Consider the following 24,994-nt stretch of genomic DNA (forward strand, 5'->3'; position numbering starts at 1 on the left):
TTTTATAGGAGCTTGCAGCTCAAAACCCCAGTGTAGAGGATCCAGAGTCACAATACAGCATCCCAGATAAGGCTACAAAGGTTGTGAAAAATGGGATTTATTAAAATAAGCTTTATTAAACAAACAACAGAGAAATGTTCAATTTATATGTGTTTATGTGTTATATAAAATTCCTTAGAGATCTACAGATTTATCAGTTTTACATTTCTTCTGCTTGTTCCTCAAAATAATGAATACAGAGAAACGCCCAGATCTAGATATGTTCCCCCTTCTCAGATTATATATTACAAGGATCTTAAATAAACATATATATGTATATATTTACACAGTTACAATAGGTTTCCTTAAATTGACACTCGCCACTAACTTTCTGAAATTTTTAACATTTTGTTAAAAGCACGTGATCATTTTTTTAAGGCTCCCAATAATCATATCCACTTTTGGGAATATATAGATTTTAATCCTATTTCACAGTTTTTACAGCATGTTTTACACCTGAAAGAGCTATTCATTTATGGCTCCATAGCATAAATATGTTTATGAAAATGGTGGTTTTACAACAGTGTTATTCAAATTTGGCAACTTTAAGATGTGTGGACTTCAGCTCCAAGAATTGAAATCCACACCCCCTTAAAGTTGGTGAGTTTGAAAAACAATGGTTTAGAAACTACTATTAGATATTTCAAAGATCTCCACATTAACTGAAAGCAGCTCCATATGTTACAGAAATGTTTAATGCACACTTGGATCTTGTGTATGCCTAGTGTAACTTCTATGCTGTAAAAGTCAGCCCCAAATTTGAAGAGGAGAATGGTCCAGGGCTTGCCATTTTCCCAGCATATATATTCATTTTAGTAATGAAGAATGTCTGCCACAAAACTAGAGACAGAAATAATATTTTAAAAAGAGAAACAATTAGCACTATATGTCAAAAATGGAATCTTCGCATCTTTAATAAAATAAGCATTAAAAACGTTTTATTTGAACATCATTTGTAGTGAATTAATTGCATAAGAAATAGTTAGCATTCGGTTAATGTTTTCATCCAGGGACTTTCATTTCTAATCAAGTCTCAATTTATTTTGTGAATGGTGCAAGAAGTTTCAGATAAGAGTCCCACAAGTATTATTAGCGGCCTCCATCTGATAATACCGTAAAAGTGGAATATGGCATTATTTTTGTCACAAATTTCCCTCACCTTGTGAAAGAGTCATACCATGACCCATTAGAGCTTCTAGACAAATAATTTACGACTAAGCAATTCAACTAGACAAAAATGTAACAGATAATCAAGACACAGAGCCAGGATCTGAAAGATCTAGCATACGCAATGCAGTTCTGAAATAAGAAGTCAGTTTTAATGGCACTTGCTAGCTTAGTTAGCCTGATTGCACTTTTGGATTTAAAATAAGCCATCCAGATGTTTGTCTTCTTCACTTAAGATCCATCAGCATGGAAGCAGGATTCTCCAAGTAGGATTTCCACAAGTTAGAAAAACGAGACATGGTTGCACCATCAATGATTCGGTGATCAGCTGACCAGCTCACATTCATTATTTGTACTTTAAATACTTCACCTTTATTGTTAAATCGAGGAAGGGCCTAGAAATTAAAAAACAACAACAAAATGCTGTAAGTAAAACAGTGGATTAATTCATGAGAATTTCCCACACCTGAGCAACATTACTGATAAGATAATTAAAAGGTATTTACTCAAGATTTCAAATAAGTCTTTTTGACAGCGTAATAGTCATAACGGATCTTACAGCACAACGTACGTGAAAATAATGTAGGAGTCCAGACTTGGTCAACTGAAAGTGATTAGTAACGGTGGGTTCTTAAATTATTAAGTATCCAAGTATCACCTGCTATTGCATTAAAAATAATAGATTTTACATTAATATGAGCAATATTTCTGGGATTTGTCATCCCCACAAATTAAGAATACACACTAAAAAAACAATATTAAAATTAGGATATAAGTCATTATATTTTGATGTTTATTCTGAGAACCCATTTTCTTAGGACTAGCCTCAAATATAAGACATCAAAAGAAAAGGCTCTTCTGTTGTTAATAACCACTTGTTAGGTCATCGATAGCAAACAAGAACTTTAAACTACATGGTGAAGTATTAATAAACATGATTTCACATATTCACCGTACGAGACTACAAAAAAGTTAGAAAACCAACACAAACATTTATTAGGGAGTATTTCAAACTGATCTTTCATAATTCATGGTGAAAATACCTGTATTTTTCCCAGAGCACCAATAGCTACTTCAGGAGGAAGGATCACGGGTTTTGCATAAGTGCCACCAATCTAGGAAACAAAAAGGGAAGTTATTGAAAATCAGTACACTTTTAGTGATGCCTCGTTTAGGCAGGTTTTAAAGCAGCTTGCTTCAATCTGGAACATTTCAGACAAATTATAATTCCCAGAAGTTCTAGCCCAGACATGTCAAACATAAGGCCCAGAGGCCAAATGCGGCCCGCGAAGTGGTTTCATGTGGCCCGTGAAGCCATCCTGGAAACAGTGAGGGAACGGACCCTGCTGCCTTGGCCCTGGCCCAGGCCAGCCCGGAGCCAATGTACAATTTTGTGGTGGCCATCTTGGCACTTGCCCCAGTGGACCATGCCTTGGCACTTGCCCCGGTCCCACCCCCTACTGCAAGAGACCCTCAGATCTGTCCCACTCCTGCCCAAGCCCTCACAGGTACCCTTGACGCGAATGATGTAGAACTGACCATGCCCATCCAGTAGGCCACACCCACTCCACCCACGCCCACTCAGTAGGCTGCACCCACTCTGGCCACACCCACCCAGCGCCCCAAGGGCAACCGCAATGCTGATGCAGCCCTCAGTGAAATTGAGTTTGACACCCCTGTTCTAGCCAATAAAGCTAACGTCCATTCTAGGTGGAAAATAAATTTTATTTAAATATAATTGGGGAAATAAGTGACAAGGCACATGGGTTATGATAGACTCCACTTCTTGTCCTTGAATCTATTCTATAGCCCCAGCCATTGCAGGAAGCCCAGTAGATATCTTCTCCTAGAAGCAATGGCTTTATCCTTTGACTCTTCTAAATTACTTCAATTTTCTCTCCTTTGTTACAGTTTATGCCCCCATGATATTCCAAACATTTTATCAGTTTAATGTTACATGCTGTTTAACTTACTGTGCCAATGTTGGAAAGTGTGAATGTTCCCCCTGTAAGGTCATTTGTTCCCAACTGGTTAGCTGAGCCCAATTTTTGAAGGCGATTTAATTCTGAAGCAACTTCAAACACACTACAAGCCTGGACATTTTTCACATTAGGGACGAGCAAGCCTAGTCCTGTGTCCATGGCAATTCCAATATTGTGAGAAGCCTAGAAATGCATGAAAACGTACGGCATCAATTTGTATAGAGGTATCTCTCTTCATTCTTGACAAAATAAAGTATTTCTCATTTAATCAATCTTCAATTATTGTTTTGTAGGTTGTAATAGTTACACCTACATCGTGATGGTAAAAAAACAGGCTATCACAAAAAGCTATTTTTGCAGTGGTCATTAAGCAAATCTGCAGTTGTTAAATGAACCAATTGTTTGCTATGGATGTAGTATTGCTGAAAACTGAAAATGCCAAATTATGGCAAAATCGCTGTAAAACGCAGTCCCGTGACTATAGGACCCTGCAAACAGCTGCAAGTATGGCTGTGTTGCTGAGCACCTGAAATTCAGCCATGTGACCATGGAGGCAGAGGACGGGCAACCATCTGAACTCTGAATCCAGGTCATAAGTTGCCCCAAGGTAGATCCATCTTAACTTTGAACAATTGCTAAGTGACCATTCATAAGTCAAGGACTACCTGTCAGGCAATCCAGATTTTAAGGGAAAAAGTGATTTGGAAAAATATTGCGGCAACTCCAACAAGAAGCTATGATTTTTCTCAAGATTATATTCCTGCTCTCTGCATCTGCAATGTGACCCCCCCCCTTCCTGGGGGCTAAATTCCTAAAAGGGAATAAGGACCAGGACAATTAATTGGTGGACTACTACACAATTAAAGCTAGAGATTTGTCCTCATATTGAATCCATGTCTCTTTCTGAGCATCCTGCAGGAAAAAGACCTGAAATCTTTCAGTGTTTATTTTCTATCTGCAGGATGCATTTAAATGTACCTTTATTGAAAATTAAACAAAACTGGACCAGTTGAGGATGTATTAAGAAACTACTTTTTAAACCATACACAAACCTTGTATGTGATGTTTTGGCAGTCTTCATCCACAGAAGCATTAAGAATGGGATAATGTAATAAGCTTAGAGAAGCGGCCTGTTAAACATATAAAAAGAATACATTACAACATAATTTACACAATTCTGAAGTCCATATATGTATGAGAGGAAAAAAAAGAAAGAGAGAAAGGCAGAGGTACTTCATTAGCTCCTTGACTGCTATCCTTTAGTATGGGAAGGGCATTTTCTAAGTGGACCTACCATAGAAATGTTGCAGATGGTACAAGTCTTAAACATCTTTTCTAGTTTAGAGCAAACAGAGTTTTGTCCTTCTGGGCTAGTAACTCGAGGGAGATTGTGTCTTTGAGTCACTCTTGACTCTTAGTAATTACACACAAGTAGTTTTCTTGGCAACTTTTTCAGAAATGATATAACATTGCCTTCTTTTTAAGCCTGACAGAGAGCAATTACCACAAAACTCTCAGCTGGCTTTAGGCCTAACACAGAACTATAACTCACAATTGCCCATTTTCTAATCCAATACTTTTAATCGCCATATCAAATTGACTCTCAGAAATTTTGATTAGTTTAAGTTTAATGTCACAGTTATTAGGCTAGCTCACATGAAGCCAGGAGCCACAAAGGCCATAACCCTCTTAATTTTCTGGGCTGGGATTCCTAATTATTCTGTAAAGGTAAAGGCTCATGAAGATTTGATGGATTTCATTATACCCTATCTACTGTCCCATTTCATAAAACAAACATATCAAAGAAATTTGAGTGATCCATCCCTTTTTACATTTCATGATTCCTGTCCTTCCATAGTAAAGTTCCAGATATCTGCAAAGAGTTGTACTATCTAGATTCCCCAATCCCCGGGCCATGAACTGGTATCAGTCCGTGGCTGTTAGGAACTGGGCCGCGCAAGCGACGGGCGAGCGAGTGAAGCTTCATCTGTGCATGCACAGGATCTAGGTTTCGTGTGAAACCATTCCCATCCACCCCCCCATCTGTGGAAAAATTGTTTTCCACAAAACTGGTCCCTGGTGCCAGAAAGGTTGAGGATTGCTGATCTAGATCATTCTAGTTTTGTGGAGCAGGTGCCACTGAAATCAAGTGACCTTTCTAGGAAAATCTGTCTAGGATTATAGAGTTGTTTTTGAAAAGTATCTTATCATGGTACTTATAATCAATGCAAATTGGACTATGCAAATATGGTTATCCCAATTATATTTTAGTATCATCCTGTAAAGCATTTTGAAACAATATGTTTGAAATGCTGATGAAGAACAGATATGAAAACGTATCAAACCAGTGATGCAGAATGCAGGCAGATTTGCCTGCAGATTTTCTTCCAAGGTACAACCTTTGTACCTTCAGATGTTCATTGAATTCTGTTAGTTAGTCAACATCATGAAAAATCAAGGGACTAGAAAGTTTCCTGACAAATTTGATAATCCTATGCCTCAACATATGGCTACTGGGCTAGAGGAAGCAACCTCTAACTTACCTTTAAAAAGAAGGGCATAAAAGTGAGTTTAACTCCCCGTTCTTTTGCTAAAGACTTCAACTCTTCTCTCAGATGGATGAGCCGAGTGAGGTCAATCTCATCACAATAACCAAAGTGAGGAATTTTCAAAGCAGCATTCATAGTTTTGACCATTGCCTTCTGAAATCCTAAAAAAAATAGAGAAGGGAAACCCTTTACCATTAGTGATACTCTAGTTGTTTTGCTATTGAAACATTTTGGGGGGAAAACAAAAAGTTAATTTTGTTTTTTCAAAAGTTTCCTTTCAATAGCAAAACAACTGATTAGAGGAAATAGGTCATGCAATATTATAATTATCCAGTCAGATGTATGAAAAACTCTGGGGGAAAAAACTGTATGATTAAGGAAAAGTTATTTATCTAAAAGGAATGCTGTAGAATCAACTTGGCTAAATATGGTTTATCCACTGCATTCAATGGGGACAGTCAATAGCTATGGAAATAATCAAGATTTGGATGGGAGATTTTTAGGAACTCTGTGTAAGACCACATTTTATACTTTTCAGAACACTGTATGATAGCTTTCATGGCCTGAAATTATAGTTGGGTACTTCAGAGTGTGAAGAGAGAGTCCTCAACACCAGGGGTCCCCAACCCCTGGTCCATAGACTAGTACCGGGCCGCGGCATGCCAACAACCAGTCCGCATAAACAAGGAAAGCCCCATCCATAGGATGCAGACAGCACAGAAAACCACGCCCCCTCTGGTCCGTGGAAAAACCTCTCTCCACGTAACTGGTCCCTGGTGCCCAAAACGTTGGGGACCTCTGCTCAACACTACCAGTGAGTTATGCAGGAGAAGCAGTTAAAGTGAATGATATAACACCCAGTCTTAGGTTGCAACAGAAAATTGCTCTCTAGCAAAATTAGAATGTTGGAATACTAAGATCTTATTACTGCAATCCAGGAATCCCCAGAAATTATATTAATTTTCTAGGAATGGGGAAATTAATACAACTAATTCTGAAAAATTAGGTAGTAAATTTAGGCTTCTAAATTTGATAAATAAATAATTCTGAAAAGCAATCTAAGAGGTAGGGAACATGGGGCTGGTTAGCAATCTTTATCAGATTCTATGTTCACTTTCCTAAAACACTGATATGTATTGCTTTCTAATCAGGACTCAGATTCAATTTATTAGGCTGAACTACCGGCCGCATCTAGTAAATACATACACTCACATGCATTGAAAATTATTAGTTTCTTTTCATAGGAGTCTTGATGAGCACTCCAATTCTAATCTAAATCTGCATTGGCTGTATGTGTAAAAACTTACTTTCCAGACCAGCATTTTCATATTTATTGTAGGGAGATCTGGAATGTGAACTTAGGCTGAAGTAATTATGTAACCATATGCTCACTTTTAGCACTATAGTACAAATACTATATATCTATAGATACCTATATGTCTATTTTTATATTTCTCATATAATGCTTTTTAAGAATGGAAACTTCTTTACTGTGCCAGTTTGGGCCTGTTAAGTTTATAATGGATTCTGTAGTTAGAATAATAATTAGTATCTTGGCACAAGCCATACATCAAAGCTACTATGTTACCTTCCAAAGTCTCTGTCTGTAATATTTCTGCATCATGAAGAATGCCCAGGTCTACCTTTGTAGTTACCTTGTTTGCTTATTAGTTGTAAAGCAGTTCTTTCAACCGGGGTGGCTTATTAACATATGTTCAACCTGCCCTCAATTAACGTTCTATATAAGACCTATGTAACTTCATACTTTTTTTCTTGGGCTGGTTTGTGTGCAAGAGATCTATGACCCAGCTTTGGAACTAATAAACATTATTTGGATTCCCTCCAGCTGGTGTTTATTCAGTGAAGTTTCACTACATTTCTGAAAATAATACTGATGGTCAGGAAAACTCACCCACCCAATCAATACAAACAGCTAGAGAGGATACAAATTGTGGTTCTACCACAATTCTGACTATAATACTTCAACATAAAAAAGACAGGTGTGGAATGTCCCACAGTACCCTTCTAAGATCACAAATGTAGTGACAGCATTTTGTAGTTGTTATTTATAAGTGTTTCACACACGCTATTAAAATCACTTCCCCCCCCCCTCTTTACCAGATAAGGCCATTGTTCGATCTTTCGCTGAGATTACAGGTTTAGAAAGTGGTGTTACAGTTCTTTCAGCTTTCTCTTTTGATATGTCTGAAGCAAGTTCTGGTTTTGATGAAGGTGGAATGATCTCAGGCTTTGGTGACAGAGGTAAAATTGCTCCAGTCTGCTTGGCTAAGTAGTTAAGAATGTCTTCTTTGAGAATACGGTTATCTTTCCCTGTTCCAACAACTTCACTCAGCTTTATCTGAAAGATACAGGATAACCAACAATTCAGAGTGATGTAGCCATCTACGCTGAACTAAATAACCAATTTGTAGATTACAAAGTGCTCCCTCAGATCCATGAAAACCTATATAGGAACTCCAGAAATTGAGCACAACATGAAAACTCAGGAAGCAATGGAAGCAAATGGCAGATCCATAACTCACTTGAAGAATCCATGTAATTGTTTGATTTCAGTTAAATTTTCCATAGCGGGTCAAGTTTTGGAAGCATCTGATGCTTGAAACCATGGACCTGAGATGCATCCGCCCTTTCCCAAATGTGTACGCAATTAAATAAGTTATTAAAATCCTGTATCACTTGTTCATAACCACTTATTCAAGACCACATACAGAACCCACAGTAACACAAACCACATATAATTCTCGTTAGATTTTTGAAGCTGATTTGTTGACAAACCAGGCAGTCAAAAGAGCTCCTATGCTTTCTGAGAGAAGTTTTCAATATGTTGGTCCATCTTTCCCTCCTTAGCAGATTTTGTGTAATATGACTGAAAATGAATAAGGAAATATGGGGAGAATTTCAAGTGGAAGATGACAACATGAGGACCTTTTATTTCAGATTCTAGAGATGAAGGGGATGACTGCATTATGAAACTGCTGCCTGGAAACACTTTACATCTGCAAGAGACTGACGCAACTGGCATTGCTAGGGTGAGTGCAGACATTACAATGGAGGGATGCTGCTCCCCAAGTTCTTCCTTTTTCAGACACAACTCGCCTAGTGTATTAAAGAGATCTCGTTCCATCTCGCTAACAATTCTGTTCTCTTTGCTTTCCCCATTATGCTTTATGCATCTGCTGAAATGCACAAAGTTTTTTCCCAATAACCCATTTAGTTTCCTTTACAGGACACAAGTCTTTGCTCTATTCCATGAACAAAGTAGTCTCTTTAAATGCAAAATATTTAACACATAGCCATTCATAGCCTAACTCCAGTGTTTAAAATATCTTTTACTGCCAATATTCCATTGAAGCTGAAATATTCAAAGCTTCAAAGTTTTCAACTCTCTTTAAGCCAGGTAGGAGGGAGAGAGTTGTCAAGAGCTCTTTCCAAACTTCCTTTGGGGAATAGACTCCTTGGAAATTATGCATCCAGGTTAATGCTCAGCAACCTCTCCTCAATATTTGATACCACATTCAGTGGAGAGAATAGTTCCTATTCTAAACCTAGATCAGACAATGGAATACATCATAATTTTTAACACACAGCAGACCGGGGGCTTTTAAAGAGGCAAGCATATTACCGGATCACTTATGGAGCATAATGTATCTCTTTCATTTATAAAGTAGATGCCAAATCTTAAAAGTTTATAATTAGTTTCTCCAATCAGTGATGATTTTGGCACATAGGCAAATATATACATGCTATATGTTTACAATACATATGACACATCAACTGCAAGAACCCTCTTTTCAGTAATAAAAACCTACATTGTTTTCCATAGCAAGGCGGCGAACTGCAGGGGTTACTAGAGTCTTATGGCCTTTGATTTGCTGGTGGATCTGTTCTTCACGTGACACAGCAAGTGTTTCCACCACATCTTCCTCAGGAGTTACAGCTGCAGATTGGACCCAAAATAAAGAATGTGAATTAAGTGAAGTGGAACCAGTTTTGTATAGTGATAAAGGTGCCAGGAGACCATGGGATCTAGTCCCACCTTAGGCATGAAAGCTAATTGGGTAACTTTGGGCCAGCCACTCCCTCTCAGCCCAACTCACCTCACAGGATTGTTGTTCTAGGGCAGGGGTAGGCAACCTTGGCTCTGTTATGATTTGTGGAGTTCAACTCCCAGAATTCCTGAGCCAGCCATGCTGGCTGAGGAATTCTGGGAGTTGAAGTCCACAAGTCATAAAAGGGCCAAGGTTGCCTACCCCTGTTCTAGGGAAAATGGGAAGAGTAAAGAATATTAAGTACAAGTAGTCCTTGACTTACAACTATTCGTTTAGTAGCTGTTTGAAGTTACAACAGCACCGAAAAAAAGGGACTTATGAGCCTTTTTCACACTTACAACTGTTGTAGCAACCCCTTGGTCACAGGATCAAAATTTGGATGCTTGGCAACTGGTTCATATTTATGACGGTTGCAGTGTCCTGGGGTCACCCTAACCTTTTGTGACCTTCTGACAAGCAAAATCAATGGGGAAGCCAGATTCACTTAACAACGGTGTTACTAACTTTAACAACTGTGTGGTTTCAACAGGCCACATTAAATTGTTATAGTAATGTAAGAAAGCAGGAGCTTTGGCACCATTTCCCAAAAACAAAAAAAGAAAAGAGACTAAGGATTCAGCTGTATGAAGAAAAAGGAAGGCCCTATCGCATTTGATCAAAACAATTGTATAAGATATGCTATTCTTATTCTATATGATGGCTCTGAAGAACTACAGTTCCACTGATTGTTAACATTTCTGACAAGGATTAGCCACTCCCTGCTTGGAATTATTTTTGATGCCTTTTAGTATTCTTTTACTTGAATAGCAGCACATCATCTGCACTTCACAAAGAACCACTTTCTGTTCTGATAACCATTTCGTGTCTTCAGTGCCCTCTGTTGTTGTGACTTCTTATCAGGCTTCATTTTGGTATTTTTCCAGAAGTTACATAAATTGAAATCTCCTAGAAGAAACTCTCTACAGCAGTGGTGGCGAACTTATGGCACGAGTGCCAGAGGCGGTGCTCAGAGCCCTCACTATGGGCACGTGCACTGTCGCCCCAGCCCTGCCTCCCCCCATGGCCTCCTCCTCACCAGCAACCTCCCGGAAGACAGTTGCCCCCAGGCATGGCCCACACGGAGCAATGCAGCCAAGGACATGGCAGCCGGGCAGCAGGGACAAGTCTCCGCCCTCACGCCCCGTCATGTACAGATGACATTGCAGGCACGGGTGGAGGGCGGGCCACCATGGTGCTGCAAGGCTGCCTGGGTGATCTGCTGCAGCAGACCGTGAAGGCGGTGGGTGGCCCTGTGGGCAGGCGGGGGCAGAGCAGGGGCAGGCAGGTTTTGGGCACTCAGTCTCTAAAAGGTTCGCCATCACTGCTCTATAGTCTTTTTTAAGGTCTCATATTTTTTTTACACACGTGCATTCCCATCTTCGCATAAACACGTGGCTTAAAGTACAGTGCAAATATAGACACCAAATAATTACAAATCAATATTCAATGCTGTTGGTTACATGGTGACATTCTGATTCAGCGATGAAAAGAAACAAACGTTACCTTTTATAGTAGCTGTTTCTATATCCACCAGTGGTTTCCCCACACGGGCAATTTCATCCAACTCATAATGGAGTTTTCTAATGATGCCATCGTAACGGCTGGTGATTGTGACCGAGGCTTTATCACTTTGTACTTCACAGATGCTATCAAACTGTGACACAACATCACCTTCTTTTACATACCTGAAAAAAAGGAAAAAAAGTCACAAGAAATACACAAGGGTAAAGCTGATCTCCAAAAACAGCTTTCATAAGATCTCAGCAGGTAGCCATCTTGTTAATCAGGTTCATCTGGTACAGAGATGGGAGACCACAAGCAAGTGCCTGGCTCAAGGCTACAGCAGCATCTAAGAAGAAGTCAACAACCTACCACTTCCTTATGGCTGTCAAGAAAGCTACATGAGCCCTAGTGGTGCAGTGGTTAGAATGCAGTATTGCAGGCTAGCTCTGCCCACAGTCTGGAATTCAATCCTGATGGGCTCAAGGTTGACTCAGCCTTCCATCCTTCCAAGGTTGTTAAAAGGAGGTCTCAGATTGTTGGGAGCAATATGCTGACATTGTAAACCGCTCAGAGAGTGCTGTAAAACACTATGGGCCGGTATATAAGTTTAAGTGCTATTGCTATTAAGGTAGCATCCAGAAGTCAACTTGAGGGCAACTTCAATACGAGTGGTGTGTATGCAAAAACAAGGAAAAATATGGAAAATGCTGTTACTGTAGACCTGCAAAGTGGTTCTTGAAAGTTGGTCTTTTTAATAACCTAGTGTGATCAAAGGCTTTGGACAAGGGAGTAGTTGTGTCTATCCACTATCTTTCTTTAGTTTGAGCAAACTGACAGTGATTAAGCATCAACATTTACTTCCACAGATATTGGGTTAATTCAGGGGTAGGCAACCTTGGCTCTTTTATGACTCGTGGACTTCAACTGCCAGAATTTCTCAGCCAGCATGGCTGACTTAGGAATTCTGGGAGTTGAAGTCCACGAGTCATAAAAGACCCAAGGTTGCCTACCCCTGCCCTAGAACAACAATCCTGTGAAGTGAGTTGGGCTGAGAGGGAGTGGCTGGCCCAAAGTTACCCAATTAGTTTTCATGCCTAAGGTGGGACTAGATCCCATGGTCTCCTGGCACCTTTATTACTATACAAAACTGGTTCCACTTCACTTAATTCACATTCTTTATTTTGGGTCCAATCTGCAGTTGTAACTCCTGAGCCAAGGTTGCCTACCCCTGGGTTAATTAAAGCATTCCAGACTTACTAAGCCCAAATTTGTGAGAAAGTGTTCCTATTCAGTTGCCTAGAATCTTAAGCAATCTTGTTTTAGGATTGTTTTTAATGATAAACAAGAGAGTAAGCAATTTATAAACAGAATAAATTCAACGGAGATGATAAGGCATAGAAATGAACTCTCTGAGAAATACGACGACATTCCTTCACACATCAGCCCTTGAGTCAGAAAAATGAGGCCTAGTTCTCAATGCCTTGATTGCTCCAAATATAAAACAATGACTAATAACAGAACGTTATCTCTATAACCTTCTTGGAATTAAAAGATTCTTTTCTTTTTCCCTTTCTTCCCCTATCCCATTTTTCCAAAAAGCAAGCTTTTTGGAATTGGTCCAAGGAAACACACAATTTAAACTTACCACTCTTTCACTGTCACTTCTGTGATCCCTTCTCCAATATCAGAGAGCTTGAACTGAACAATTGGGCCGTGTGAAACTTGAAGACAAAGGAGAAAATGTTAAGCAGCGAAAAATAACTAAGAAGCAATACTAAATAAAAATTTGGAAGAGATGAAGTAATTCAATATACAGGCAGACAAATCAGAATCCTTAAAAACTAAAATGCAGAAGAAAAGGGGCCTTGGGAAAATTACAATGTCCCAACAGACGCAGAGGTTCAATGCCTGCGTGGATTTTTTACTTTGAAATCCTGAGGCTGAAGCTAACTAGCTAGCAGATCTGAACAAAATGCAGGCTGAACTTCGAAAATCGGGAAATGTTAATATTTAGGCTATCTGTAGACAAAGGATTGGTAAAAGCAACATGTGCTTTATGGGTAAATGTTCTTGGTTTGTTGACCCAGCACTGTCATAAAAATAGAGTTTGCAATCTTTATATCTTTCTGCTGACACATTATGTGAAGATCCAGCTCTCTGGAGAAGACTCTAATACTGGGAAAGGTGGAAGGAAAAAAGAAGAACAGAACAACCAGCAGCAAGATGAATGGACTTAATTAAAGTAGTGATAGGGGCACCGTTGGAAGAGACCAGGTTAGGGACAGATAATCAGGAAGAAAATCTATATGGTCACTAAGAGTTAAAACCACCTTGATGCATATAATCAATCAATTAATCGGCATTTTAAGCAAAATAAATGGGTGGATGATAATTACTGAAAGTGAAGCTATTTCTGCAAATACATACTGGACTACTTTTCCTGTACTTCCAAAGCAGAACCTATAGAGTTTAAATGCTTCCTTGTTAAATGTGACATTCCTTTAACAAATTATCTAAGTCTTTACCCCAATGAAGACAGGGCTATATTCTTTTATATGTTAGTTTTATAAACTGAGCTAATGAACATGGGCTTGGGCGATTTTTATATCCTTTTGCATGAAAGAAGCCAGAGTCCTCAATCCAGTAGTTTATTTTACTTCAAATCAAAGAATAATAGCTCATGCTCTTTGAACTCTCCAACTTCTATACTGTATAGTAGACATGTCAAACTGCCAGCCCGCGGGCCAAATGCGTCATGCCGAAACCGCACCCACCCCATTGCCGGCAATGGGGGAAAAGTCACGTGACGTCATGTGACATCACATGATGTCGCAAGTTTGACAGGCCTGCTGTATAGGAATAGAAAACTATTACTAATGGCTTAGGTGTTGCACACATGATGAACTGTGTGATCAATTAAAAGGTTTATTTTTAAATAATTGTCCTTGTATCTCCAGAATAGTAGACTGCACTGCTGTATTTGAAAGCTGCACACTTGGAAAACATGCACATTTCAAACGCCTGAATCTTTCATTCTTTGCCTTGCTTTCTCTGATATTTACAAAACAAATGACATGTAAGAAAAAAAAATAACTAATTTGAACATGAAGGAATCTTACCAGCAGTTGTTCTAAATAATTGATGCTGATGTTGATACCTCCATAAAGTCTTCTCAAACTTAGAAATGTATTTTTGCTTTAGCAAACAAAAGTTACTATGTAGTCTTATCTGGTGAACACAGAGCTGATCAAGGAGGAAAAAAATTAAAAATGTAAGAACATGAAGTATTTTTGAATTCTCCACATATTCCTTTTAATTTGCAAGAAAAAGTATTTTTTAAAAAAATTGAGACCCAAATTAGCAGAAGCATCTTTTTTTAATCTCTCTCATTCTCTTTGACAGAAAGGGAGTTAATGCCATATCAAGGGCTTGCAAGAAGTTAAAAGAAATTATTTTTCTTAGTCTTTTTGTGTTTCATTATCAAAGAAAAAAAAAGTGCGGCCACAGTATACAATTTTTAATTTTTCAAATGGCATACATTTCACAAGAATTATATGAGCCTACTACCCTGTTCCATCGCTCTACACACAAAGTACAGCATCTTGAAGAGGCAAAGATAATTTCCTATTCTTCCAAAGTGTTCCATCTTAGGATGTATTTACAGATAATGCTCCAGTGCTGAAAGGACAGCAACCTTGCAATCTAAGTTCATCAGAGCTATTAATGCCACCCACATTTCACACAGCAAGATTAGCAGACACCAAGGTCAATTTAAAATCTCTTTGTTTCATTCATTCTATTAAAGAAATCCCAATGTATTTAACATGGCAGCTATTCTTTATGAACTTTTACTTAACGTGTTTAAGGGGATGCTTATCTAGTAAGATAGAGCTCAAGGATTGGAGATGCAGTACCTCCAGGTTCTTTATGGCAGTAAATGCTTCTTCTTCTTTTTTTTTAAAATATATTTTATTAAATTTTATAAGGGTAAAGGGGAAGTAGGGTCAATAGGGGTATGACAAGTGGTAGCAAACAAAAATGGTTAGACCAGGGGAAGGGATAGGTACAATTGATTTGTACCTATCCCCCACAATAAATCAACGCTTCAACAAGTAAACCCGTCCGGGTATACATATTCAATCATACTAATTAATATAAAATAGTGATACTTAATATATTACTAATATATTACTACTTAACTATAATAACTTTAACACATTAATATATTACTTATTAGTTATAATTACTTATTGTTAGAATCACAAATAAAAAGAAAAATTAAAAAATTCATACGAATGCTTCTTTTGATACCTGGAAGGCTCCTTGCCCCAACCAACTTTAATTCTTAAAATTACTTTTATTTATTTTTTAAAAAAGGAAAGCTGCAAGCTACAAAGCAAAAGCCTCTGACAGCTATTTTATTTTTATTTTATTGAATGTGTCCAGACCAGTGGTTCTCAACCTTTTCTTCTCACGGACCCCCTTTAAATACCTTTTGAGGCCACGGACCATGGTCATGGACCACCAAGACTTAACTCAATATTTAAATCATATTTCTTCAAACCTTTGCAGACCCCCTGTGACGACATGGTGTTCCTCCCCCCCCCCCAGAATCTGTGGACTACAGGTCGAAAATCACTGATCTAGGCTACACAATTATTGTTATTCAATAAAAAAGGAGGGAGGGGCTGTAATCCATTGTTTGGTTTGAAAATGTGACCACTCTCCAGATAAAGTTAGGGTGACAAGAGCATTTGGGGAAGTGGGGCTAGGCAGACCAAGGATACAACTTCACTAGCGAAAACCTTCTCCTGAATGTCGTTCTATACTAGTTCTATATGCCACTTTATAAGTAAGTAGATTCAATAAGCTTTGATCGACCATCTCTCAAATGCTCTCAGAATAATAAGTATTCTTGAGGGCATTCTGGTTTGGATAAGGAAAGCTTCTTGGAATTAATTTCATTCAATGTATTTTATTTAGGTGCTGCCTGACCCCACAACTACTCTGGATGGCTCACAACACCACAGACAATAATATAAGATAATACTGTATGAATAGAAAAAGACAGTTTTTAAAAACAAGTAACGTTTTATTAAACAAATAAGCTATTTTTGAACAAACTTTTTACTATTTCACTGTTCTGTATATTTCCATTTTAAAAGTAACACCAGGATACCATAGATAACATTTATGAAGATTACTGCATAAATATTTAATGCAATCCATAGCCAGACTATAGCATGTGAAGATGTAAGTTTACAAATAGAAGGAGTCAATATATATTTGTACATATGTAGAGTTATACAGCAAAATTATGTTTACTGCTAATCCTTTGGTTGAGATTAGTTGTTCTGGCATCTTACATAAGTCCTATTTCATTGTGGAATTCAGTGTAATTATTACAGACTTTTATAAAGTGATTTCTCAAATTCATCAGTTATCAGCTGTATTACAAATAAACTTCATTTATGTATGTAGATAATATCAAATGCTGATAGAACGGCTAGGTAATCTTGGCTGAACTTGAAAAATGTCACCACTTAAAAAACCCTAAGAAAACGGAAAGGTTTTAAATTTCATTGGGAGATTTGAAAAGAAAGCCTACAAAAAGGATGGAAAGACACTTTGATACCATTGCCAAAAAAAACCTACACAAAGTTCTCGGGAACTGAGAAAAATGTAAGTCTTTATTTTTTAAAATAAGAATTGGTAAAAGAAAAAGCAGTTTGTAACAAAAAGCAGTTTGTAACTGCAGACAGTTTAGTGCAAGGGTCCCCAACCCCTGGTCCGTGGACCGGTACTGGGCCGCGGCATGCCAGCAACCAGTCCACACAAACAAGCAAAGCCCATCTGCAGGATGCAGGCAGCACACAAAACCACACACTTTCCTGTCTGCGGAAAAATCTCTCTCCATGGAACCGGTCCCTGGTGCCCAAAAGGTTGGGGACCTCTGGTTTAGTGCATTTAGTAGCTTAAATGCTGAAATATCCCTTTTATCTGAGAAGAATTTGAGCCTATCAGCCCCAAGGAAGCGGATAGAGTTCTTCAGGCTCTAAGTGGGACCACCTGTATATTACAGTCATGTTCTTCCTGGTGGGTTAAGGCCTTCCAGGAGACATGTAATTGGATCCAGATGATGACGACTGGATGAATGAATGACAGAGGAGAGGGTTTCATCAGGTCTCAAAGAGGTGAGAAGCTGGATCATCACCTATTTGAGACCTGGGGAACCCAATGTTGGGGACAGTTTCCATCACTGTTTCCAATCTTCCATTCCGGAGAAGAGGAGGGCCCTAATATGCAGCTTTGATTCAGTGTCTGGTACTGAAGACTGTTTAGATTGGATGATGCTTTGAAACCTCATCTAAACTGCTCCAAACTTTTAGGGTATCAAATGTTTATTACCACAATTTCACATATTTTAAACATCATTTTGATTTATGCAAAAAAGATAAAAAATGAGATTGTTTCTTTTTCTTCCTTGAACATGGCATGCTGAATAAAAAAGGATTTATCTCTTGCTGAATATAGGATTTATCTGAGTTCCATATGTAAGAGTACCTGAATTTATGAATGATACCAAAGAATAAGTAATTGTGAATTAAGTAATTCTTAGGAAGAGTTCATATTACTAAAAGAATATGTGAAAAAGTGAGCTAGGAAGGGAGAGAGAAGTATCCCTCTTGTTGATTTAAAACAGAACAAAATTTAAACTGATAACATGTTATATGGGAAGTGAAATAGAAGCTTCCGATAAATTTAGTGCTCAAAATAAATAGCGCTATCTTTCCAAATTAGATGATAAAGTATCCTAGTAGGATAATTTTATGATGATTCTGGTTAGATATGACCTCTAATGTCTGCTTCGTAAGCCTGTTTAAACCTGTTTATTGAATGTTCTGCTATACAACTAACGTTCTGATATGAAGCTTAAGGTTACCTTTTACCTAAAAAGATTACTGCAGTCAGCCAGGGTGACTAGAAGAACTTCAATGTCACTTTGGCAGGCAATCTACATCTAGTGAAAAGCAAATCTGAAAGTCAAAATTGGAATAAAGAAATCCACAATTATAGATAAAAAGGAACCTTGTAAAGATGTCACACAAGGATGGAAGTTATTATCAAGAACATACTTCCTTCAAAGGTGGAGAACTAATAATCCAAGATTGTGCATTTAGCAACCCAAGATATAATATAGCAAGTAATCACAACTGCACAACTTGCATTTATTAACACAAAAGGACTACCAGCCCTTGGATCCTTTTCAGATCTGTAAACCGTTATAGTGCTCAAACCGCATCTATATACTACTAAAAATCTTGTGTCTGTTTGTAACTATAAACTGGGCAAAACTGGAAGGTATAATATAAGGCAACAATTATTGAACCAAAATAACTCAAACAGGCTAACTTACAGAATGCCAGCTCTCATGACTCCAGTGGGAATGAAATTTGGGAACGTTGAAGCTGCTTCAAAAGACTGTGTCTTCCGACTACACTTCCCAGAAACCTGTTAGGTTGCATGGCACAAGGCAAGAACAGAGTTGTCCCCCCTCATTCCCCTGCACCCAATCGGCCGATAGTAAAGCTCAACAGGCAAGCAGTAATTAACTGCTTTGGCACAGAAAATAAAATTTTATATCTCTTAACAGTAGTAAGTGGTGAGAAAAGGATGAGGGAGTAATGCCTGTTGGCAAGGTCAGGCTGGCTGGGAGCAGGATGCCAAAGGCCAATGGGAGAGCTCTCTTCCTTCCTGGATGGAGGTGATCTTTAGGGACATGCCAGGCTGGGGAGTAGGGGTACAGTTTTGTTCATGATCCATGGTTACCTTTATTTCCCCTCCCCTCTACAAAATGGCAGGCAGTTCATCTGAGAAGGGATCTCCAACATTCCCTGCCAGCTTTCCACAAGCAACATCAATGGGGAAGACAGCAGGAAATTGGAAGTCACACTCGCACTATTTTTGCCCAACTGTGATCATTCTGTTTCTCTAAAGGTTTAGGTAAGGAAATATCGCTGAAAGGAGGACCTAACAGGTCACAGGTTGTCCAATTTTATAAGGAGACTTCTGAAAGGTAGAAGCAGACAACTGATACCATAAAGCTGAGAAACTCAGCTATAGCTAAAGCTATTTTAGGCAATCTTATGTGCTTACATTTGAACTAGAAACACTCAGTTTTTAGATCACACACAAAAAAACAGCCAGCAGAATATATTTTCAGCAAAAAAAAAATCTGGAACATAGGTTATGCAGCCTGAAAAGGTCTGAAAACTCAGATCTAGAACAACCTTGGGGAACTGGAGAGCTTTCCAACATTCTGTTTCCACCGTTTAGTAGTCCATCAAAAACAACTCAAAAATGATCAACTGTGCTCTGTTCTTCCATGAATCTAAACATGCTGAGAATACACATATAGATGTCAGTCTGGAGATATCAGTCTTCTCCCAAGTTACTCCCACCTGATGTGTGATTTATTGCTCAAACCATAAGTAAAAACCCTGAGCAATTGCTTAGGGAATTTCAAAATTAGCTTTATCTCTGAAAGAACAAGATTTCTTAAAGCTCAGTACAGTTGCGTATTGCCAAAAGAAAACCAGCTTTGCTTTAGTTTCAAAAACAAAAAAAGATTCCTTAGCTCTCAAAAATACTAACACTGGGAACTGCACAGACCCAGGGCTGCTTCTGAACTGCTTCAAAAACTCTGAGAAAGTGTCTTAAATCAACACATCTGTGATAGGGGGGAGAAAGTCCGCATCATTCCAGGCAAACAGCTGTTGGAAAACATTTCAGCCATGAATTAAAACTCTATAACTTTAAAAAAAACTGCATGAATAAGATATAATATAGAAATGTTTTTTACAGGTTTGGTAGCATCGAAACCATAGAAATTAGCAAGATAGAATATCAAATCACAAAGTTGCTTATATTTATGCACCGCACTGAAGCTTATTTCTGGAAGGATGAATATGGCAAAGAGGCCACAACCGTGGATGACTTGCAGTCCTTTCATTATGCTGACTGCGTGGCTAATTCTTAATAAATATCCAAAAATTCATCTCAAATTGGAAAAGAACAGAGCCAACGATTTACTGCATTTGCTAAATAGGCAGAGGATCAAGTAGATACTTTCAGTTTTGTTTTCTCTAGAGAAAAAATGGAAACAAGCAGGACCTACGAAGCATCTACTTGTTCTCCTTTCTTACATTTTTCAGCTCTCCCACCGCTCACTACTACTCACCAAACGCCGGACTGCTCTGCAGCTGCTCCTCAATGCAATCGTTGCCGCCATCTTATTCCGGAAGGAGAGTTTCCCACGCCTTTCCCACTCCTCCCCTTTATCAGCCAATCGGATCATATCTTTTCCTCCCGCTGGCCAATTAGAACGTGAAAAGCTGCCTTCTTTGGTAAAATGAATGATTTGCTTTATGAAACAATCGACCATCAAAAACAAGAAGAGAGCATCGGAGTTTACAGTCAACGGAGTCATCTCATTAGCTCATCATTCTCTTGAGATCTCCAAGCCTGATGATATAACCAAGTTTGGAGGGACTTAAAATTAACAGGGATGGGTCCAGCTTCACCTGGTTGGGAAATAATGTTTCACATGGCGGGACATCTCCCTACTGCCCGTGAAGTTGCCTGGTGTCTGTTTCTATGTATGTACATACATACGCTGTCTTTTTCTCTGAATGTGTATGAATATATCTCACCTATAAAATGGATAAAACGGATGCAAGCTTCCAGGCCATACAGATTTTTTAGGCAAACTGCATAGTCCATATCCTAGAGGCAGAATCAATCAATCAATCAATCAATCAATCAATCAATCTATCTATCTATCTATCTATCTATCTATCTATCTATCTATCTATCTATCTATCTATCTATCTATCTATCTACCTACCTACCTACCTACCTACCTAGTCCATATCCTAGAGGCAGAATCAATCAATCAATCAATCAATCAATCAATCTATCTATCTATCTATCCATCCATCCATCCATCCATCCATCCATCCATCCATCCATCTACCTACCTACCTACCTACCTACCTACCTACCTACCTACCTAGTCCATATCCTAGAGCCAGAATCTATCTATCTATCTATCTATCTATCTATCTATCTATCTATCTATCTATCTATCTATCTATCTATCTATCTATCTATCTATCTATCCATCCATCCATCCATCCATCTAATCTGCTACAATTTTCTCCCGTCCAATATCTTTTTCTGATTGGTGCAGTCCTACAACTGTGTTTATTCAACACACCTCATTGGGGATTGACAAGCAATCATTATGCGTAACGATTCAGTCGAGCTATGGTTGAAGAGAAATTTAAATACATTTAGGAAGAAAAAAATAACAGCCTTCCGGGGAAAAATTTCCCAAAAGTTGAATATGGAAATCACTTGGCAGCCGAAGCTCTCTTATTTTCTAAGCCACTGGAGTAAGCGAGTTCCCGAGCGCCGCAGAAGCAGCAGCGGAGTCCGGCCTGTTCTGCGCCTGCTCCCCGCCCGCTTTCTCAGTAGAGGCAGAAAACCGGCGGAGGTGGCGTTGCTGCGGCCGTGGCTGGATTTCTCGCTCTCCGTGCTTGTCTTGGGTCGGGTTCCGGTCCCTCGCCATTGCTGCTCCTGGGAGCGAGGAGGTTGATCTCTTGGAGAGGCCTCTTCACTTACAGGACGCAGGACGCGGCCTCTCAGCGGCGGCCCACCATGAGCGACGAAGGCCAAGTGGAGATAGATGGCAGCGTTATGGAAGGGGTGAGTTAGCGGAAAAGAGAATCGTGGGCAAACAAAACCCGTGCCTCTGGCTCGGGACGGGAGCGCAACCGAACGTTCCCAAGAAATGAATGAACGAACGAATGAATGAGTGTCGGAGAGTGAGCAAGAAGGGCGCGATTCTTCTAATTTCTGGCAGGAAGACGTTAACTCCCATATCTTCTTCCCCGAAACAGAGACTTGGTTAAACACCCTCCCCCCCCCCCGAAGATCCATTCTGCCGTGGATCTTCTTAACTTTGGAAAAAGAAATACAATATTAATCTTTGGATTCCTCCATTCCCAGTGGGTATCTCCAGGAATCGCTTATGCATGCCTCCCATTGAATAAATTAAGAATTCCAATCTTAGTGGCTTGCCTGCCTAAGTGTATTATGACATCTGTACTTACCAGCCCCTAACACTCCCCCCCCCAATTTTGTTTGAAAATGGGCATTACAGACTTGTGAACTTGGCACAGACCCTGGGTAGAGGCTTTCCAATCTTTCACAACAGCTCCAATTTTATGACCATCTGCTTTCTTAACTTTGGAAAAAGAAATACAATATTAATCTTTGGAATCCTCCTTTCCCAGTGGGTATCTCCAGGAATCGCTTATGCATGCCTCCCATTGAATAAATTAAGAATTCCAACCTTAGTGGCTTGCCTGCCTACGTGTATTATGACATCTGTACTTACCAGCCCCTAACACTCCCCCCCCCAATCTTTGTTTGAAAATGGGCATTACAGACTTGTGAACTTGGCACAGACCCTGGATAGAGGCTTTCCAATCTTTCACAACTGCTCCAATTTTATGACCATCTGCTTTCCTTGCAGGGTGGCCAGATCTTGAGGGTATCTACAGCTCTGAGTTGCTTGCTCAATAAACCTTTGCAGGTGAAAAATATCCGAGCTGGCAGGAGTCAGCCTGGTCTAAGGTAAATCCTGGTGAACATTTGGGAAAGCGAATTTCGAGCTAATCTTAGGGGAAAAAATATCTGCTATCAGATCATTGTAGCTCGTGTTTATGCCAGGTTTGTGAAGTTCAGAAAAATTACTAATCTGCAAAACCTTTTTAGGTTTTATGGTGCCTACAAAGGAGTACCCATTTGCTGATGGTTATCAAGGATAAAGACTCCCTTAAGGAAGTGGATGGTTTGGCATTGCCTTTGACATCCTTGTCTAGCCTACAGCCTGGTGACCCAAATAGTAACCAGGTCCAAGCCTGTTTAGCTTCCAAAGTCAGAAACATCAGCCAGATGCTGCCATCTGTAAGCATAACCAGTGCTTTTTTTTCTTAAAAAAAAAAAAAAATGTGCCGGAACTCACACATGTCATACAATCCGCCTTGCCCACCCTACAAGGTTCCATCCAAAAAAGGTGCCTGAACTCCATTCTGGGCGTTCTATGAGAAAAAAAGCCCTGAGCATAACAATTCTCAAGTTGTTGGTGTTGGAATGCTAGACTGGTTTAAGCTATTTTCTTAGGCTTAGTTCTCATTTTGTTTTAAAGCTGTATTTTTTACAGACTATGAGGAGAAAACATGTGAATCTCAAAGACTACTAAACTAAAATTCCAAGCATCCTCCAAGCATGACCAATAGTGAGGAATATTAGGAGTTGTGGTTTAATAGCATTTGGAGACCCATGGGTTTGCTTTCCCTGTTCTCTCATACTTCAAAATGCAACGGGGGCTAGAGCTCAACCAATCAATCAATCCTTTATTGTATATGGAAAGCTTATTTAATATTGGAGTGTTCGGTATTGACTGTTCTCTAATCTATATTTCAGAATCTGCTAGTTAACATTCTAAATCAGGTTAGAAATAGATTGGTACATAGTTAGCATTCCAATAAATCCTATGAATTTTGTTACCAGGGATATATGGCTGTTGGTGATACCCTTGAGTATTTTATGCTGAATGTTCATGCTCACAGGACAGGTGGCATAAAGTATTGGGCATACTTTAAAATAAAATCCATTTACCATCTCCTCTTCCACATAAATTCCCACTAGGTACTCTCCTATATAAATGTTTACTTTCTGATTTACTCTTTTCTTCATCATAGTTCAAAATCTCCCTTAGAAACTTCTTGATACATTTCCCAGATTGCTGATTTCTGATAGTTTTAATTCTTACGCAAGTAGAATGACAGAATTTGCTTTCTGTATTATAAGACAGATTCATGGAAGGATCTAACCTAACATCCAAAGCAAAGTGTCTAGACTGAGTAGTAGAAAAGAGAATTAACAAGCTCCCTCAGTTAATTTTGAACAGGCATTTGGGCATCTTTTTTTATTATGCATATAATAGTGATGAACTGAAATAGGACAAAGGGGCTAATGGTTCTGTGGCTATAAAACCTTTTTCATCTGTTTTCATCTACAGATATATAAGTATATCTACAGATATATTTATGGATAAATAAAAGTGTAGCAGCTTGCTTAAGTCCTATTATGATGGCAGTGTGGCATTTAATTATATTATGTTGTATTATATGATTCTACACACATATTATGTTGTTTTATTTCTACTATTATTTATATTTTGCCTTTTAGAACACATATTCCATCAAAGTAGCTTATAAGCCATTTCAACAATCATAAATTATTTTTTATTTCTCAGACTTGTGTGCTGTTTCCAGCATAAAACTGACTCTTAAATGGCAATCCAATAGCAGTTAAAATATATGTAATGAATAAATATAATGATTAACAAAAATATAAACCTATCATATCACTATTCTTATATAATATATCAAATGACTTAAACTTCTATGCAATTGATGGTTCTATCCTTGTTGATAATGGGCCAGGAAAAATCCATTTGGAATAATTTTGGCCTGCCATTGGCCTTCCTTTCTCTTTCAAGCTCAAAGAT

General features: G+C 38.7%; 2 protein-coding genes across 2 annotated transcripts in view; one reads left to right on the forward strand and one right to left on the reverse strand.

Moving 5' to 3' along the window:
* Positions 1 to 842: 842 nt before the first annotated feature.
* Positions 843 to 20,649, reverse strand: DBT (dihydrolipoamide branched chain transacylase E2). Its single transcript, XM_015831602.1, has 11 exons — positions 20,591 to 20,649; positions 14,469 to 14,592; positions 12,995 to 13,070; positions 11,350 to 11,531; positions 9,568 to 9,695; positions 7,856 to 8,096; positions 5,732 to 5,898; positions 4,241 to 4,318; positions 3,180 to 3,371; positions 2,250 to 2,321; positions 843 to 1,601 (listed from the first exon to the last, which is right to left on the reverse strand). Exons 1-11 carry the CDS (start codon positions 20,639 to 20,641, stop codon positions 1,434 to 1,436), a joined length of 1,479 nt encoding a protein of 492 aa, XP_015687088.1. The 5' UTR covers positions 20,642 to 20,649; the 3' UTR covers positions 843 to 1,433.
* Positions 20,650 to 21,885: 1,236 nt separating this feature from the next.
* RTCA (RNA 3'-terminal phosphate cyclase) overlaps positions 21,886 to 24,994 on the forward strand; it is an 18,629-nt gene continuing 15,520 nt past the window's right edge. The window contains exons 1-2 of the mRNA XM_015831613.1: positions 21,886 to 22,119; positions 22,952 to 23,052. Coding sequence (XP_015687099.1) covers positions 22,072 to 22,119; positions 22,952 to 23,052 — 149 coding nt within the window. The 5' untranslated portion in view covers positions 21,886 to 22,071. The remainder of the gene's footprint in view (positions 22,120 to 22,951; positions 23,053 to 24,994) is intronic.

The sequence above is a fragment of the Protobothrops mucrosquamatus genome, unplaced genomic scaffold, assembly GCF_001527695.2.
Source record: "Protobothrops mucrosquamatus isolate PMUCROS unplaced genomic scaffold, P.Mucros_1.0 scaffold_267, whole genome shotgun sequence".
NCBI lineage: Eukaryota > Metazoa > Chordata > Lepidosauria > Squamata > Viperidae > Protobothrops > Protobothrops mucrosquamatus.